Source organism: Brachyistius frenatus, unplaced genomic scaffold, assembly GCF_029030835.1.
Source record: "Brachyistius frenatus isolate BFR_SWC_R1_liver_20210118 unplaced genomic scaffold, ASM2903083v1 Contig_422, whole genome shotgun sequence".
Lineage (NCBI taxonomy): Eukaryota > Metazoa > Chordata > Actinopteri > Embiotocidae > Brachyistius > Brachyistius frenatus.
Window position 1 is genome coordinate 16,263 of NW_027211021.1, and position 16,398 is coordinate 32,660.

Consider the following 16,398-nt stretch of genomic DNA (forward strand, 5'->3'; position numbering starts at 1 on the left):
ATGAAAAGTATAAATGGTATGAAAACATTTTAAAGAGAAAAATTGCTGTTTTTCTTTTTATAGGTGCAATACGAAATCCTAAATAACAAATTTTGCAATAAATAAGTGACTCTGATAATTGTAAAAACTATTTTTTTAATCCATTGTGTCTATTCTGGGAGAATTAATGTCGGCATCTACTCGGAGATCTTCACACACTGAAGTGTTGCTAAGTAAAGCTCTTAGGACAGATTTAACTATAAATTATGTTATAGAACTGATCGAGCAGTTTTATCTGCAGATATGATTGTGATGCACTTCAAACTAGTTTCTCTTATATGATGCTCAGAGACAGTGAACTTATGCAACCATTGCAGCAGTGATAGTATACAGACACAGAGCTGGCTCTTCTCATGGGAGAGCTGATGATTTCCAAGAAACAGTGGAAGCCTTCCCCAGATCCCCACGTATCACTGAACCACACTCTGGGACGGATGTCTGCCAGCCTTTTCTCTTTCACTTGTTGTGTAATAAAAAAAAAAAAATGAGAGGAAGGAAAGGAAATGAAAAGATGGATCAGACTTTGTTTTTAAAGGCCTCAGTGCAGAGTTTTGCCACTAGGGAGCGGCAGCGACTGGCTAAAGGACAATCCTCTGTTCTGCCTGTGTGTCCGTCTGCAAGCCTTTTTGTTGTCTCTCATTCAGCCTGTGATTATATTTGTATTGTGTTGATATAAACTGTACAAGGCAACAGGTAGAACTTCATGATACTGAAAATCCTCTTGTTTATTGCTAAACTTGTGATTTAATGTAATACTGTATTAGGTGAGATCACCCCACACTTCCTCTTTCAGTCCACCCTCATATGAACCATGTTCTGTTTGCAGATCGGTTGCTTGGCTCTCCGCTGCTTTACATTGCAAATACACCCGTGTTTACATTTGTTCCACACTGACAATGGTCACTACGGGTTACCTTGACTCACAACACAGGTAACCAATCAGACCTCACAGGATAAGGAAGGAGAGGGTGTGTGTGTGTGTGTGTGTGGAGGGGGGGGACTTAGTTCATTGGAAAAAAAACAAAAAAAAGAGGAAGTATGACATGACAAGGACTAAAGAGAAAAAGAAAAAATGAACACGATCTCCACTGACCATTGATCTAAAGTCTGTGCTGCACACTCGCTCTGCTGACCGGAAATTCACAGAAGGAAACTGATCCCAGGTCAGTAGGCAGATGAGGGTTCTGTGTTTGCCAAAAGTAATGAGAACAATTTCCGTTTCTCTCTTGGATCCTCCAGGCAGCTGCTGCTCTGTCACACACAGACACGAGCCATAAACACAAGGTAAGCACGCTGCTTATTCCATACAGTAGGCCATCTACTCTGTAGAGTCACAATACTTCAATCGACAAAGTAAAATAAGAGTAGGTCTTTGGGTGGCTGTATGTTGGTTCACATGTGGTGAAGGGAAAGTGAAAGTACTGCTGAGAGAGCGGGGTTTCTGATCATCACGCTGTTTTAAACTGCCAGAACATGTTTATTAGAAAAGACCTTTAAATGATTTATTTTCACTGACAGCTAAACCACTTACACATATCCGCACCAGGAAGGCTGTCAAAACATTGCTGCGACCACCTCCACCGATTCTCAATCTCCTGCTTTCGACACACACGCGCACACACACACACACACACACACACACACACACACATACATACATACACACACAGACAGACATACGCACACACACAGACACACTATATTTCACTGTGTTCATTTAACAAGGCCCGGTTACCCCAAGCAACAACAGGGGCTTATCAGCTGCTCCCCCACTTGCCATACTGTTATCAGCCTGGCCTAGTTCACACAACACACACGCACACACACTCTCTGCCCCTTTCTGTCAAACACACCCGTACTCTCTCTATCTCAGTCTCTGACTCTCCCTCTCACACACACACACACACACACACACACACACACACACACACACACACACACACACACACACACACACACACACACACACACACACACACACACACACACACACACACACACACACACACACACACAAACGCATAAACTGGGGAATGAATGTTATGGGGGGCTTATCAGTGTCCTTAGGGGCCTGGCAGCCACTTCACAGGCTCAGATCCCAGTGCCGAGGCCACAGAGACAAACCTATGTGACCAGAGTGCAGATGAACAAAGGCTCTATACTGCTGAAGAGTCCTCTATAGAGGCAGCAGGCTGCAGGGCACGCTGACAATGAACACATACACGTGGCACAATGCAGACAGCGGTGGCTACCACTCAAAGAACAGAAAAAGGTCTTAAACGCAGGAATTCAATCGGCCTGTTACATCAGATCCGTTAACTCTCATTGTCTTGTTCACTTCTGCAAAACACAAAATGCGAGCCGCGTCCTTCATGTTTTGTTCCGCCTTCACTGACATTGAAGTAAGCGTGACAGCCTGCCATCTGCATATATCTAGATCCTGATTTTCAGGTTAGGAGGTGTAAAGTATTTGTTAGTTTAGTAGGTTCAACTTGCATTGCAACCTGTCAGGAACACACAGAATGAGTCTATAACCAAAATTTTAAGAATATATATCTTAAAATATATTGGGATACCACAAAGGCCATCAAGACCATGACATTTTTGACCATTAACTCAATTAACTGACAATTAATTGTCATTAATTGTAATTGGCAATTTAATTGTCATTTGGTCATTTTATGCCACTATTACTGCAATAGAGTTAAAGTTGAATAATAGGATTTAATAATATGTAGCCTGTACATATACAAAATCAATGATGTTAATGTCAACAGATGCTCACTGAGTTGCGGTCGGTTTATGGCGCTAAATCTCCAATCGTGTCATGTTAAACAGAGCAGAAGAAGGAGGTGCAATAAGGTGATAATGTAAAAATTGTGACAGGTCTAGATATAACTTAACAGTGACTACAGACTGGAAACCCTGTTTCACATGAAGGTCTGCACAGCCACTCTGAAGAGTGGACCAACCACTGTCACCAGTGAGTGTGGCTCAGTACGATGATGCTGAAGTCAAAGGTTTGTTTCAAAATGTAGTTGCAAGAATAGTGGTGGTGGTGTTGGAGCTTGATGAAGTGATATGAACACTTGTAACGATGCTCGCAGATATCTGGTAACTGAAGCCGGAGCAAGAAAAATACCTTAAATTTGGGGGGGGGGAAGTGTGTGATGGTCATTTACCAACATGGAGTTGTAGTCTGCTCACATTAGTCTTGTTTATAGCTTGGTGAGCTTCGGCATGCAACAACAGTCATATGGTGGCCAATGCTGATTGGTTAAAGGCTGCGCCAGTAGTTTCAAAATCTACGCCCACTAGGATGCAATGACTAGAAAGTATTCCCAATGGAGCGTCGCCAGACCCATATGTTTAAGAAGTAAATTTGGGCGTGCAAACATCAGGCCAACTCATTTCCTCTGGAAATAATTTAAAATAATTAAAAACTAATAGTGACACAAATAGTGTCTTTAAATTGCTTGATTTGAACAGTCTAATACCCAACATGTTAACCCTACTAAAAATAGCAAATATTCACACTTCAGACCATTATGCTTGAAAATGGTTTAAATAATTAACTGATGATGTTATGAAACTGTAAACTGATAGTTAATTTTCTGTCCATCAGCTACAGGCTCCAGCTCTACTCTCCTCTAAAATCAAGTTTTGATTGTGACAAGGACAAACAAGGACTACTTTTTCCTTTCTGACTTTAAAATCTTCTCGTGCTGTCAGGAGTAAACTATCCTCCATTTCACTCAGGTCCAACCAAAATTGTGCGGGTGCCAAATGACATCAAAGGAAGTCAAAAATGAGAAGGCCACTGCTGGCACAGATGTTGGCAGTGGTTTGGCAGCACAACTCAGGAAGCATCATGAGCACTCATGAGCTGTGCTTCCTGTGTGATAACTGACCAAAAACATGTTGTGCCTCTATCGCTCTCTCACACACACACACAAAGACAAAGACACACACTTATATTCCCCCTCATTTTGGCAGCTAAGGGTTTTAAAAACAAAACGAAAAAACCGAGGAACTGTGAGACTAGCGAGGCTCTTTTAACCAAAACGGAGGATTAATGGGATTAAAATGTAGGAGCTTGGCGATTAGGATTAATTCCTTAAAAGCAATTTATTCACAGCGCAAGATCTATTGTACACAAAACCTAAATGCTGGCATGAGCCTCAGAACAAAGGGGCTGAAGGTAAGTGTAGGTGTGGCAACACTGTCCACAACTTAAATTTGACACTTGTGAGGGGGAGGCAGCTCGAGAAGAGACTAAATTCACTCAAAGGTTAGCTTTAACCTAATTAAACGAGGAGGGCGGAGGAGCAGCGAGGGTCGACGGACTCAGACGGCAAAGTGAGAGGAAGAAGAGCGAGCAATTCAAAGGTATCAACGGTGTTGTGACCGCAGGAGGGAGGAGGAGAGAAAAGACGAGCGAGGAGGAGAAAGTGAGGGGGAGCGAGTTGGTGTTGTAGTTTTTTTCTGAACGTCCCCTTCACGGTCATGTTGTGAGGAATGTGCACATAACGGCCCTGAAACCATGAACGTTGTGCAAAAACGTTGTGATGTCTCAAGTTCAACACCAGCTGCCTCCCCCCTTACATGCACACACACACACACACACACACACACACACACACACACACACACACACACACACACACACACACAAATATACACAAACACGAACACACAAAGGCACACAGAAGCACACATTGCAGTGCAAACGCTTCCTTCCTGTTGCTGGTTGAGCCCAGTTCAGAAGCAAGATAAGCGCAGAAGAAAGACATACTTGCAAAATGAGATGCTGTTTTTTTTCTGCATCTCACACCAGAGGGACCTCATTTCTTTATTTGATGAACATTTGGATATTTCATTAAACTTTTTCTCCACCTACAGGTGTGGCCTCGCTGTTTGTTTGGCCTCTAACGGCTCTCCGACTCCCCACCTGACACACATTGTGTTTCTGTTCTCCTCTGGCAGGTTCGGTCAGACCACAGGACAGTTTAGCAGCCCCCACTTCCTCATCGAGAGTCGCAGCGCTGAGCGAACATGAGCTTCCTGTGACGCCTCTGTGTCCCTGGTCAATAAATATAGTCACTGTTGAGCTGCGCTGCATGGAAAGACACCGTCTTCATCGCATCCAGGGGAGAAGCTCTCCGGTAGATCAACGCTGACAGTTACCTGCTGTTTATCGAGAACTGGATCTGTCTGGATTCAACGACGCATCAGACCTGTTCAGTTACCAACAGTCCTCATAGGAAAGCTGTGATGCTGTTTTTATGCAATTAGAGTTGTGTAAAAGATATTCAGCCATGCTACAGCAGTCCGAGCTCATCTTTGACTTTGCCAGTGACCATTTTAACGTGTTACAGGTGAGTCAGCCTGCAGAATAGATCAACTTCTTTTTGCGTGCGTGTGTGTGTGTGTGTGTGTGTTTGTGTGTGTGTGTTGGGGCAGAGCTGGCTTGTTGCGCAACACAAATTTCTAGAGTAATCTGACAAATTGTGACCTGATCTCACCTCATCTCATCTCATTTTCTGTGTTGCAGATGGGGGGTCACTTAGATTACCCTGCTGTGATTGTGGAGCAGGTTCCCCATGCACACCTGCTCTCATACTCAGGTCTGGCGTGTGAACAGGCACAGACAGAGGAGGATCACCAGCACCTGCTCAAAGGTCAACACGCGTACACGCATACACAACTCAGCCTTTCTTGACATGTCACATTTCCTGATTGAAGCCCACCTGCCGTCTCGGCGCTGGTGGATATTTAACAGTGAAACCTTAGTTGAGTGAAGTTTCTAATCAAGTCTACGATCAGAGAAAGCCTTGCCTTGCACATGCGCAGTCGTCGCCCTCGCACATGGACCACCCTCTGCAAAAATTTCAGGAAGTGAAACAAAACATTCCTGGCTCGTTCCTGGGAAACACAGTTAATGAATCACATTAGGATGTAGACGTGGTCCAATGTGGCTGCAGCACACATGGTATAGCTCGTTCCTCACCGGTGCTGGGAGTTCAAAGTAAGTTACGTCGCCGTGTCGGGTCGTGTTTGCGTCAGCGTCGTGTTTGGAGGGAGCAGCGAGGCTCGCTTAACTGAGCTAACGGTAACAAAGCAGACAGCTGTGGAGCCTTTACTTTAAAATTACAACCTTTTCTGGGACAGTAGCTCACCTCCCGTGTGTTTCTTTGAGCGAGGCCGTTTGTTTTGACAGGCTGCGGGCTGCTTTTCTCGGCGGTAGTGTTTTGAGTCCACGGCAAACAGCTGTTAGCTTGCAGATGTTTTCTCACCTCATGAATAACAACACACTTCCTTCTGTGTGATGTTTATCCTCGAGGACGTTCATGTGGCAAAATATATGCTGTTGGATATGATGTGATTACAGCAGCTCGTAGCTGTTAGAAGTGTTTGTGTGGAGGTAAGAGCACTGAGAGCAGAGAAACATCAGTCGGTCAGAAACTACTACGATGCGCAGAAGGATAATAAAAAAAACACTTTACTGCGCACGTAGCGAAATTCAGTGATGCAAAAAAAGTGACGCAAAAAAAGTTGGTTACTCATTGATTGAATCCAAGGACAAATAACTACTGAACTAGACCATCTAGTTAGTCTATTAAAGGGTCAATTCACTCAAACACATGCAAAAAAAAAGAAGGTCAAAACCTTGTCTAGGGCTGTACTGTGTATGATAAGCTTTTAATTTTAAAGGAGGGTTTTTTGCTGAAATAAATACAGGAGGTTGTAGCATTCAGCTAACCAATGGTAAGCCTCATCAGTTAGTCATTTGTGCCAAAATGTGTTTAGAGTCACATATTAAGTTACTGACACCGACCATTTTGATTGCATGTATGTGTCACACTGTCACGTATGGAAACGTGCAGTGCTCTATAAGTATGTGGATCATTTGTTCACAACAGTCCACAAACTATGAAACAAGGACACTTCTGACCCTCAACGGTCGCCATAATAGTTATGTAGCCTAAAGGGAGGGACTGGAGGCTGTGGCTCAGACAGTAGAGAGGGTCGCACACCAATCAGAAGGTTGGTGGTTCGATCCCCAGCTCCTCCTGTCCACCAAGTGTCCTTGAGCAAGACACTGAACCCGAAGTTGCTCCCGATGGTGTCCCATCGGTGTGTGAATGTGCTCCTGATGGCAGCACCTTGCATGGTGATCTGTCTCATTAGTGTGTGTGACTGGGAAAACCATGTTAAAGCGCTTTGAGACTGAAAGGTGATAAAGCGCTATACAAGTACAGACCATTTACCGCCGAAGTAGGCCAATTTGCATCCTTCCCTTAGTACTTTTACATGTTGTACAGTACCTGTTAAGTACACTTACTTGAATGGTGCGTGATTTTTGACAGTGTAGTTTTGGCTCAAATCAAACACTGCTGTTGTGCACTTAACGGTAGCGATGACTGCAACATTTGAACGTGTCACCCGCCAATATATCTGATAGCTTTGTTTGGTCATTTGAATGAGATATTAAAGATTTTTTTCCACCCTTTGTTTTACACACACAATAATCATACTGATGGATTTTATCTAACAACAGCAATATGGTACTTTATGTAAAATATACGCTTTTATGTGGATGGTACAACATTGCTAAGTGTAATGTTTTGCTGCACAACTGCAGCTTCCTTGGCCACCAACTTCAGCAGTTTGAAAATAAATCGACAGTCCCTCCTCTTCCACCACAGTGGGGGCCGTTGAAGTTGAGAGGTCTCCAGCGTTTCAGTCCAACATCCTGTTACTGCAGTGCACTGCATGTTGTTACATGTGCAAATTTGGACACAGCCTCTCACTCAGCGTCAGACATTGGTGCACTGAAGGCTCGCCTGTGTTGCGGTCCAGCTATCAAACATGTTCTCACTTCCTTCCAGTGCTGTGAACCTCACACAGGGTTCATCTGCAATTTGAGTTATCACTTATATCACTTGCCATAAAAAAAAAAAAAAAAAAACTGTTCCTGCTGCAATGATCTGACTGCATAGAACACACTTTTGTTTACCACCAATATGTGTCAGTTCCAGCACCATAATTACAAGCCGTGTGAAAACACAAACAGGGTCTTTGAAAGTAATGGATAAACTTACAAATTAGCAGCTTCTGCCACTCAAGTGGCAGGAATGCAGACTGACTACTGGCTAAAACAGCTGTCTATAAAATCCTGCACCTTAACACGGACAGCAACTGGATCTCTGTGTCTTATAAGAATCCACATGTGCAGCCATAGATAGCAGCCACTGTTATCAATAATGTCTCACTATTGAACAGTTTCTGTGAAGCCCACCACATCTACTGAAGGGGTGCAAAGAGAAGACACTTGATTTACTCTAATGCTGTGGTCTGATTATGCAGAGGATCGGGGACTTGCATCTGGGAAGAGATTTGCTGTTGAATGTTTTAAAAATGCTCGAGCACCACAAATGAAAGCCCTTCTCTAACTGTTGTATTGGATAAACAGCAGCAATCTCTGAGGTAGAAATGATCGAACCTAATCTGTCTGCACTGCTAGAGCCCACTAGAGGGGAGAGAATGTGTTTGGGTGAGCTGACCCTTTAAAGTCAAGCTTTATCTTCAGTCTTTCTCACGTTTAATTCTCCTCGTACTACACACAGCCCTCCTCCATCCTCTGAAGGTGTTTTTGTATCTTCCTCCCTTCTCTGTGGTCTGCAGTGGAGCCATATGAGAGCGGCGAGGAGGAGATCATGGAGACACTTGTTGCTGCTGACTCGCTTCTCAACATGGACTGTGCAGATACCCTGTCCCTGGAGCAGCACTACTGTAAGCCCACACACACACACACACACACACACACACACACACACACACGCCTGAGTGAACACCACTCGCATGCATGCTTAACCGAGTGAAGTGACTCCCAGTGAAGATGTCCCAGTACTGTGCTTTTTGATGTAGGACATGTTTTGACTGCAATATGTTATTTTTAGACATGGTGGTCACTGTGCTGTTCTCTTTCATTACATCTATTTAATGCCCCCCCCCCCCCCCCTCCTGCAGCCCAGACCTTCTTACCATCACTGGGTGATGTCATCACTACTCCTGTTACCCAGGTGACCGTGTCAGCAGAGGGGGTTGTGGGAGCCGTTGATCAGCCACAATGGCACTCGTCGCATACAAAGAAACCTGCGACACAGCTGCAGTCCAGAAAGAGAAGTCAGTCACTTTTATAGTTTATCAGCTCATCTGAGGGGGAGTTTATGGCTTGTGGTTTGTACGGAATATTTTTAAATGATGTTTTTGTGCCCATGCAGGTAGAAAACCTCGACATCGCAGGGCAGAGTCTCCCACACCAGAGATTACAGTGAAGAAGGACAAGTACAACAAAGGTATTGTCAAACATGACAGAAGTCGTTTTTAAGAACCCATGGCCTCGATCACATGGGCTCAGCTAGAACTGTGATTGGCTGCTTGAGTTTTTCTCTATTTAGGTCTGATGCTGGTTGAGTTTGTTGAGAATAACATTGGGGAAGTTAAACAAGTGATTACACAACTAACCTATCACAGCTCTTCAGCTTCTATTCAGAGACACCAACCTTCACGAAAGGTGGATCAATAAGTCCCGAGACTGATCCTGTTGTGCGTGAACTGAGTACAGCATTGTGACTTGCACGCAGCACAAAGAAGCTGTAATTTTGTTTGTAAATGTAACAAATGTCGTTGCTTGATCAAAATCAGCCCCTGAGTTACACATGCTTTTGTGAGAAGGGATCCGGGTGTGTTGACGATTCTTTACACACCTGAAACGTGAGCACAGAGTGCACATCAAAGTTTGTGACAAGTTTTTGGGGAACAGAAATGAGCCAAATCTGGTGAGAAGAAGTGGTGGGGAGCGACAGTTGTGTTGTTGTGGTTGAGATACTTGTACGTTTTCAATGCGCTGTTGTGAGCGTGCGTTTGGTAATGTTGGAGAACTAAATTGACATTGTGCGCCAGTTCAGGTTGTTTGCACTGAATATTTTCCCTCAGACACCTCAGAAAGTCACAGTTGAACTCTGCGTGGACAGTCTGACCCTGAGGGATGAATTCAAGGTGCACCACCCAGTGAATGTAAAAGGTGCTGATGCGCCTTTTTCAGTTTTGGATGGTGATGTTCCGCTACTTGGAAAACACAAATATCACTCAAAACACCTCGGGCGGCTCAATATTTCACTGCCGTAGGCTTCCTTAGCTTCCTTTCCTTTTAAGGGTCACTGTTTTCATTTTCTAGAGTTTGACACAAAATTTGATGTGCACCCACTGGTCATGTCAACGGAGAAATCGTAGACACACTGGACCAGCTCAGTTCAACTCGGGTGCTGATGATGATCAAATAATAGAATTTGTAACACTTCAGGTTCTCCGTGCACGTCACAGTGCTGCATTCAGTTTGAGCACAACAGGAGCAGTCTCTGAACTTATTGTTCCACCCTCGTAAGTTACCTGGTTGTAACTGAAGATGCAGTCCACCGTTAATCAGTAGCACAAAGTGAAAGGATGTATTGAAAATACAGCATGATCCGATCCAGTGTTACTAGCAGTGGGCGAAATCCGACCCTCGGCTATAATTCGAAGGCTGAATGCAAATGTCTGGACATCAGTGCTCTGAGAGGACTCGAAGCATCTTCCCAGGAAGTCCGATTCAGATTCAGACAACTTTACTGATCATAAGAAAGGCAATTAATTTGCAACTTACCCAGTCTATACACACAACTTTAAACACTCACAAATTTGTCAGAGGCAACATATCAACATACATAGGTTGACACGTGGAAAGGAGCAGCTGTATCAAAAAACTGCATTAGATGATGAGTCTGTGAGTGCTGTCCAAACCCGCAATTCATCCAGACAACAAGGGGCCTCAAGTGCGCTTCCTGCAGAGTCCTGAAGAGTCTGCTTGGGGTTTCCAATTTTTTTTTTTCCAATTAAAGACTAAAAATCAGAACTTCTTGTGAATGTGAATCCAACCTCATCATGATACACGTATACGTAGAAGTAAAGGCAACAGAGGGAGTCCAAATGCCTTTTCTTATTATAGTCTTTAAGCCTGTATATCAGCAGCTTATGCAGCCTTGCACTGTTGTGTCTCACAGTCAGTCTGTTAGGGATCATACCACAAGTCCAGAGGTTGGACATTTGGATTCAGCCAGGGCCAACAGCAGGGACTCCCCTTCACTTCACTTTTTCAACATGGTCTTCACAAAAGTTATTAAACCCTCGTGACTCCTCTTCTGACGTCACGTTTCCTGTGTTTGTGCTGCAGGAGGAAACACTCTCTACCTGTGGCAGTTCCTGATGGAGCTGCTGCAGGACAGACAAGTCTGTCCCCGCTACATCAAATGGACTAATCCCCATGCTGGCATCTTCAAGCTGGTCAACTCCAAAGCCGTGGCCAGGCTCTGGGGGAAACACAAGAACAAACCGGATATGAATTATGAGACAATGGGCCGAGCACTCAGGTACAACACGACTGCTTTAAAATGGAACCGTAACGTTGGCATGCATATATTTGTTCTTTACTTGGGTGAAAACACATCTGGGTCTTGTTTCCCAAAGTTGATCAATCTTTAAAGTCCAGAGGGTTTTCTGAGAGGATTCATAGGAACAACTATTTTACATGACTTTCACAAAGCAGGACTCAAAGCAAGTACACGTGAATGCTCTTAAAAGTTTCATAAAATTGGCTTATAATTCTGCCTTCATGTCTGTATTCGATCCATACACTGATCAGTCATAACATTAAAACCACTGACCGGTTAAGTATAACAAAACAGTCCAGCAATCAATCCTCCCTTGTGGTGACTTTTGTTTAATGCTCATTTTGGAGACTGTAATTTGTGGCGCTGTTGAACCGCACTGTTGAATACCGAGAGGTATTTCTCATTTATTTTCAACCCAGTGCAGAACAAAACATACAGAACACCTCTCAGTATAACCCAACACAGCTCATCAGCACCACAAATTACAGGCTCCAAAATTATCATTAAAATGAATCAATAACTGTCTCAGTCAGATTGAATAAGAACTGAACATTATAATTTTATGGAGGATTTATTGCTGGACTGTTGTATTGCTTTTTATGCTTCAACTGACTTTGGTTTTAATGTTAATACGCAGTGCATACTCCAAGTGAGTATCAAAGCAGTGGGAAACAGAACATTGTTATTTCAGTCAGATGGGGTTGAAGTAAATACAAAAAATTAAATAAATATATTTCATTTGTTTGGTGTATTTTTTTAATTTTCATTTAACAGAGTCAGTGAACATGATAAAAGACCTTAACGTATAAACTTACAAATTTATGGGCGAGTAGGCTGCAACTTCTTAGAATCATCTTAGTTTTAAGATGCATGTGACAAGCAGAGCCCTGATGGTTTGATATTCCTGGTTCTTAAATTCTGACCCAACACACTGCTTGATTAGTGTTTGTTAATGCAGAACCGTTGTCTTCATGCAGGTACTACTACCAGAGGGGCATACTGAACAAGGTTGAAGGCCAGCGGCTCGTCTACCAGTTCACCTCTCTGCCCAAAGACATGATTTATATCACAGAAGGAGATGGCTTCAAAGAGGAGGAAGATGACGACCCCGATGACAACGACGATGTCGTGACCGACGACTCCGACAGTACAATATCGTCCAGTGACCATTCGGTGGACGAGGAAGACTCTCACCCGCCGCAAAAGAAAGCGGTCACTGCCCGAGCCGCGGCCCCGCAGCGGACCAGGTCGGCTCCGAGGCCGTCAGCCCAACGCGATACAGTCCTGCGACCCGCCAGCAACAGTTTGATCCAGGAGCAGCATTTGCCCATCGTGTCTGCCGAGATGCTGCGGACGCTCCAGAACCTGCAGAAGGTCCAGTCTCTGCAGCCCGCCGGTCACGCCTCAGTCTTCAAAACCGCTCAGCTGCTGGGGAGCATGTGTGAGCGACAGGCTGCCACCGAGGTGGATAGGAAAGGTGCCCCGCAGACGCCTGATGAAAAGTTACATCCAGGACAGAAAACTCCACAGCTGGTGTTTCTGACGAGCTCCGACCAATAATGACCAACACCTAAACACACACACAGATGCTCACACACTCCACTGACTCAGGACCACTTACACAGCTGCACTTTGCAGGGCAGCATCCGCACACCAGTGCTGTTATTTCTCAAGTGTGAAAAAAAGTGGGAGTTTTGATCCAGAATTGATTTTTATATTTTAAAATGTGTCATGAATCAGTAGCTCCTCATGACATCTGACAGGAAACCAAAATCTCAGTAAAGGCAGACTATGAGAAGTCATGTCCTGTAAGTCAGCCTTCTGTGGTTTATGTTGCCTTTAACAATACAAGACACCAAAGACAGACATGCACTGGAATCGACAGCCTCTCTGCAGACACATCCTCTGCTTGCACTTCAGCTCCAGAATCATGGAGCCAATTACCCGATCAGCACACTGTGCCCTCCTTCTCTGTCTTTACTCTCGCTCTTTCCTACCACTTTGTTGTTTGTTTGTTTTTTTAATAATCCTATCACACACACCGAATCATTCCTTTGCCTTGAAAAGTGGCTTTTGCACTAATGTTTACCCCTGCTGTATGTTTCTTGTCTAAGTGCCTGAAGGTCTCAGTCCATCCTGTCCCTGCTTCCTCTGTTCCTGGTTATCACGAGGTTATTGAGGGAAAACATTCCATTATTATTATTATTATTATTATTATTTTTATTTTTTATTATTATTGTTTTTGTAAGATTAATGAATTATGTTTGTGTTATGGAATGTTTAAAAAAAACAAGGGATCACTGTTATTTCTAGAATAGTAGTTCAGCACTGTTGCTGTTTATTGTTTGTGTATCTACACTTTGTTTTCTTGACAATCACCAGTGAGAAGCTCTTGTAGCCTCTTTGCCTTCCATAGATTTCTACTATTTAGCCTCTCTGCAATGCACACATCCTGCTTTGTTATTGTACGTATATAAATGCATATATACACCTGTAAAGCCTTCATATCTGTATGTGTTGTATGTTATATACTGTATGTCTGTGATAGTGCTCGACTTGTGCTTTGTTGCCATTTAATCTCTCAGGTTCATCAACTTTTTTTTGTACTGCAAAGACTATATATTCTATGCAGGGAGTACAACTTCTGGCCTTTAATGAAGTAATTTGTTTCTTCAGTTTGTCTTAATATAGCCTCACACAGTCAGCCAACAAAGCTCACATCACTCCAAATGAAAACTGACCTTGTAAGAATTTGTCTGTCTCAGTTGAGAGACGCTTAAACAGTAAATGTGCCTTTAACCTGCTGGGAACCCCATATGCAAAACTTGTTTTCACTTTATTAGGCTTTTTATTTTAAATCCCCCTCACTTTGCTTTATCTGAAGGTCTCTTGATGCTGTATGTTTTACTGATGTGGATTTGTAACATTTCTAAGCTTAAAGCAGAGGGGGAGGGGGAGTTTCTGTTGCTTTTATTTGTGTGTTTCTACGTGTTTGCTTTCACGCAGTCTGAAGGTGTTGAAAAAAGTAATGTCCTCTATATAAAATAAATTTAAATTTGTCTTTGTGGGAAATCCATCTTCACTCTTTTATTGACCCATGTAGTTTACAAGCACCAGCAGTCACAAGTAACAGTGCATTCACTAAAGTACTTTGGAGGTACTTATCCTACTTTATAGCACATTTCAGTCAAGCATGAAGAAATACTGAAGTATTTTTTACTTAATTTTCTGACACCCATGTTCACTAGTTATTTAGCATAATGAAAATGTACATATAAAACATGCAATCACATTGTAAAGTATTATATTATGTAGATAAAACTGCCAAGGATAAAAAGTGTTAAAAGTTATCTCCACCTTAGTTTGTTACACCATACTGCCCACCCAATATTAGTGTTTGGATGTAATTAAATACATTTAATTAAGTACTGTACTTAAGCACAAATTTGATGTATTTAATTTACTTGAGTATTTACATTTTATGGAACTTTATACTTATACTTTACAAAATCTAGTAGAATAAATATTGTACGTTTTACTCCACTACATCTGTCTGACAGCTTTAGTTACTAGTTACTTTTACAGTAATTTGCAGTAAAAAATTACAGTTTTTAACACACTTCCTGTCCAGCGAAAACCATGCATCTCCAACTTAGGTGGTTTTTAATTGTATTTTATTTAGTTTTGTATATTTTTTAAAACATATTATATGATAGAATACTGGCAGGAAACCTTTAAGGCAGAGTGTGTATTTTTACTAAATGTGCTTTAAATACATTTTACTGATAATACTAACATACTTTTACTTTAGTAAGGTTTTGAATGCAGGACTTTTACATGTAGTGAAGTATTTTCACAGTGTGATATTCATACTTTTATTCAATTAAAGGACCAGATTACTCCTTCTATCACTGGACGGTAAGATTGCTTTACTTACTGCAAGTGAGTTTCTTGGTAATACTTATGTAGACTTCTAGTGTAGTATTTTAATTGTTAGTTCTGGGCCACTAGCAAATTAATAACTTGACTACTGTGAATTTATAGTTAATATGTACAGGTTTTCTATGAAATATTTGAAACTGAAATACATGATTAAAGAAATGTCAGCCGTTTTTGCACAGGTACCTTTTCATGCCAATTGTCGTACAGTTAAATTGGTTAAACTGGTTAAGAAGGCCGGTTCCATCATCGGCTACAAACTGGACAGCCTGGAAAAGGTGGTGGAGAGGAGGACGCTGAACAAACTATTATCCATATTGGATAATCCTGACCACCCTCTCCTCCACCTGCTGCAGGGACAGCGGAGCACGTTCTCCAAAAGACTCCTCCAGCTCCGCTGTCACAAGGACAGATACAGGAGATCATTCCTGCTGACCGCAATAAGTCTGTACAATAACTCACCTCTGGCAAAATCCATCACACAACAATAACACTGTTGTCTGTGTTTCTTGGTTGTTTGTATATAATATATATAGATATATATAATATTTATAGATATGTACTGTACTGTATATACTGTGCATTTTATATTTAATATTGAATATTTTTTTTACTGCTATTTTATTGCTTTTTATTATTATATTATTATCTTATTGCTTCCTGTATGCTGCTGTAGCGGGGGAAAAAAATGTCCCCTTGGGGATTAATAAAGTAACTACCTAACCCAGGGGTGTCAAACATACGGCCCGCGGGCCGGATCCGGCCCGCCAGGGAGTCCAGCTCGGCCCGCTGGATGACTTTGCTAAGTGTGAAAATTACAGAAAGACATAAATTGCATTTCTATGAGAATATGGAGGTTTATGAGTACAAATGTTTTGTAATTGTTTTTAATCGATCCAGTAATTGCTTCAAAAACAGCGTAAATGCA

At 42.5% G+C, this 16,398-nt stretch overlaps 1 protein-coding gene across 5 annotated transcripts; it reads left to right on the forward strand.

Annotated features, from left to right (window-relative positions):
* Positions 1–1,036: 1,036 nt before the first annotated feature.
* LOC138636996 (ETS-related transcription factor Elf-1-like) lies at positions 1,037–14,603 on the forward strand. 5 transcript variants are annotated; one of them, XM_069725409.1, is made up of 9 exons: positions 1,037–1,202; positions 1,279–1,323; positions 5,026–5,417; positions 5,594–5,720; positions 8,728–8,835; positions 9,073–9,228; positions 9,327–9,401; positions 11,315–11,510; positions 12,509–14,603. In XM_069725409.1, the coding sequence occupies exons 3-9, from the start codon at positions 5,325–5,327 to the stop codon at positions 13,089–13,091; spliced, it is 1,338 nt and encodes a 445-aa protein (XP_069581510.1). In that variant the 5' UTR covers positions 1,037–1,202; positions 1,279–1,323; positions 5,026–5,324; the 3' UTR covers positions 13,092–14,603. The 5 variants fall into 5 exon arrangements, with proteins under 5 accessions (XP_069581510.1, XP_069581509.1, XP_069581511.1 ...); XM_069725408.1 differs by having other exon boundaries at positions 1,037–1,323; XM_069725410.1 differs by lacking the exon at positions 1,279–1,323.
* Positions 14,604–16,398: the final 1,795 nt, after the last annotated feature.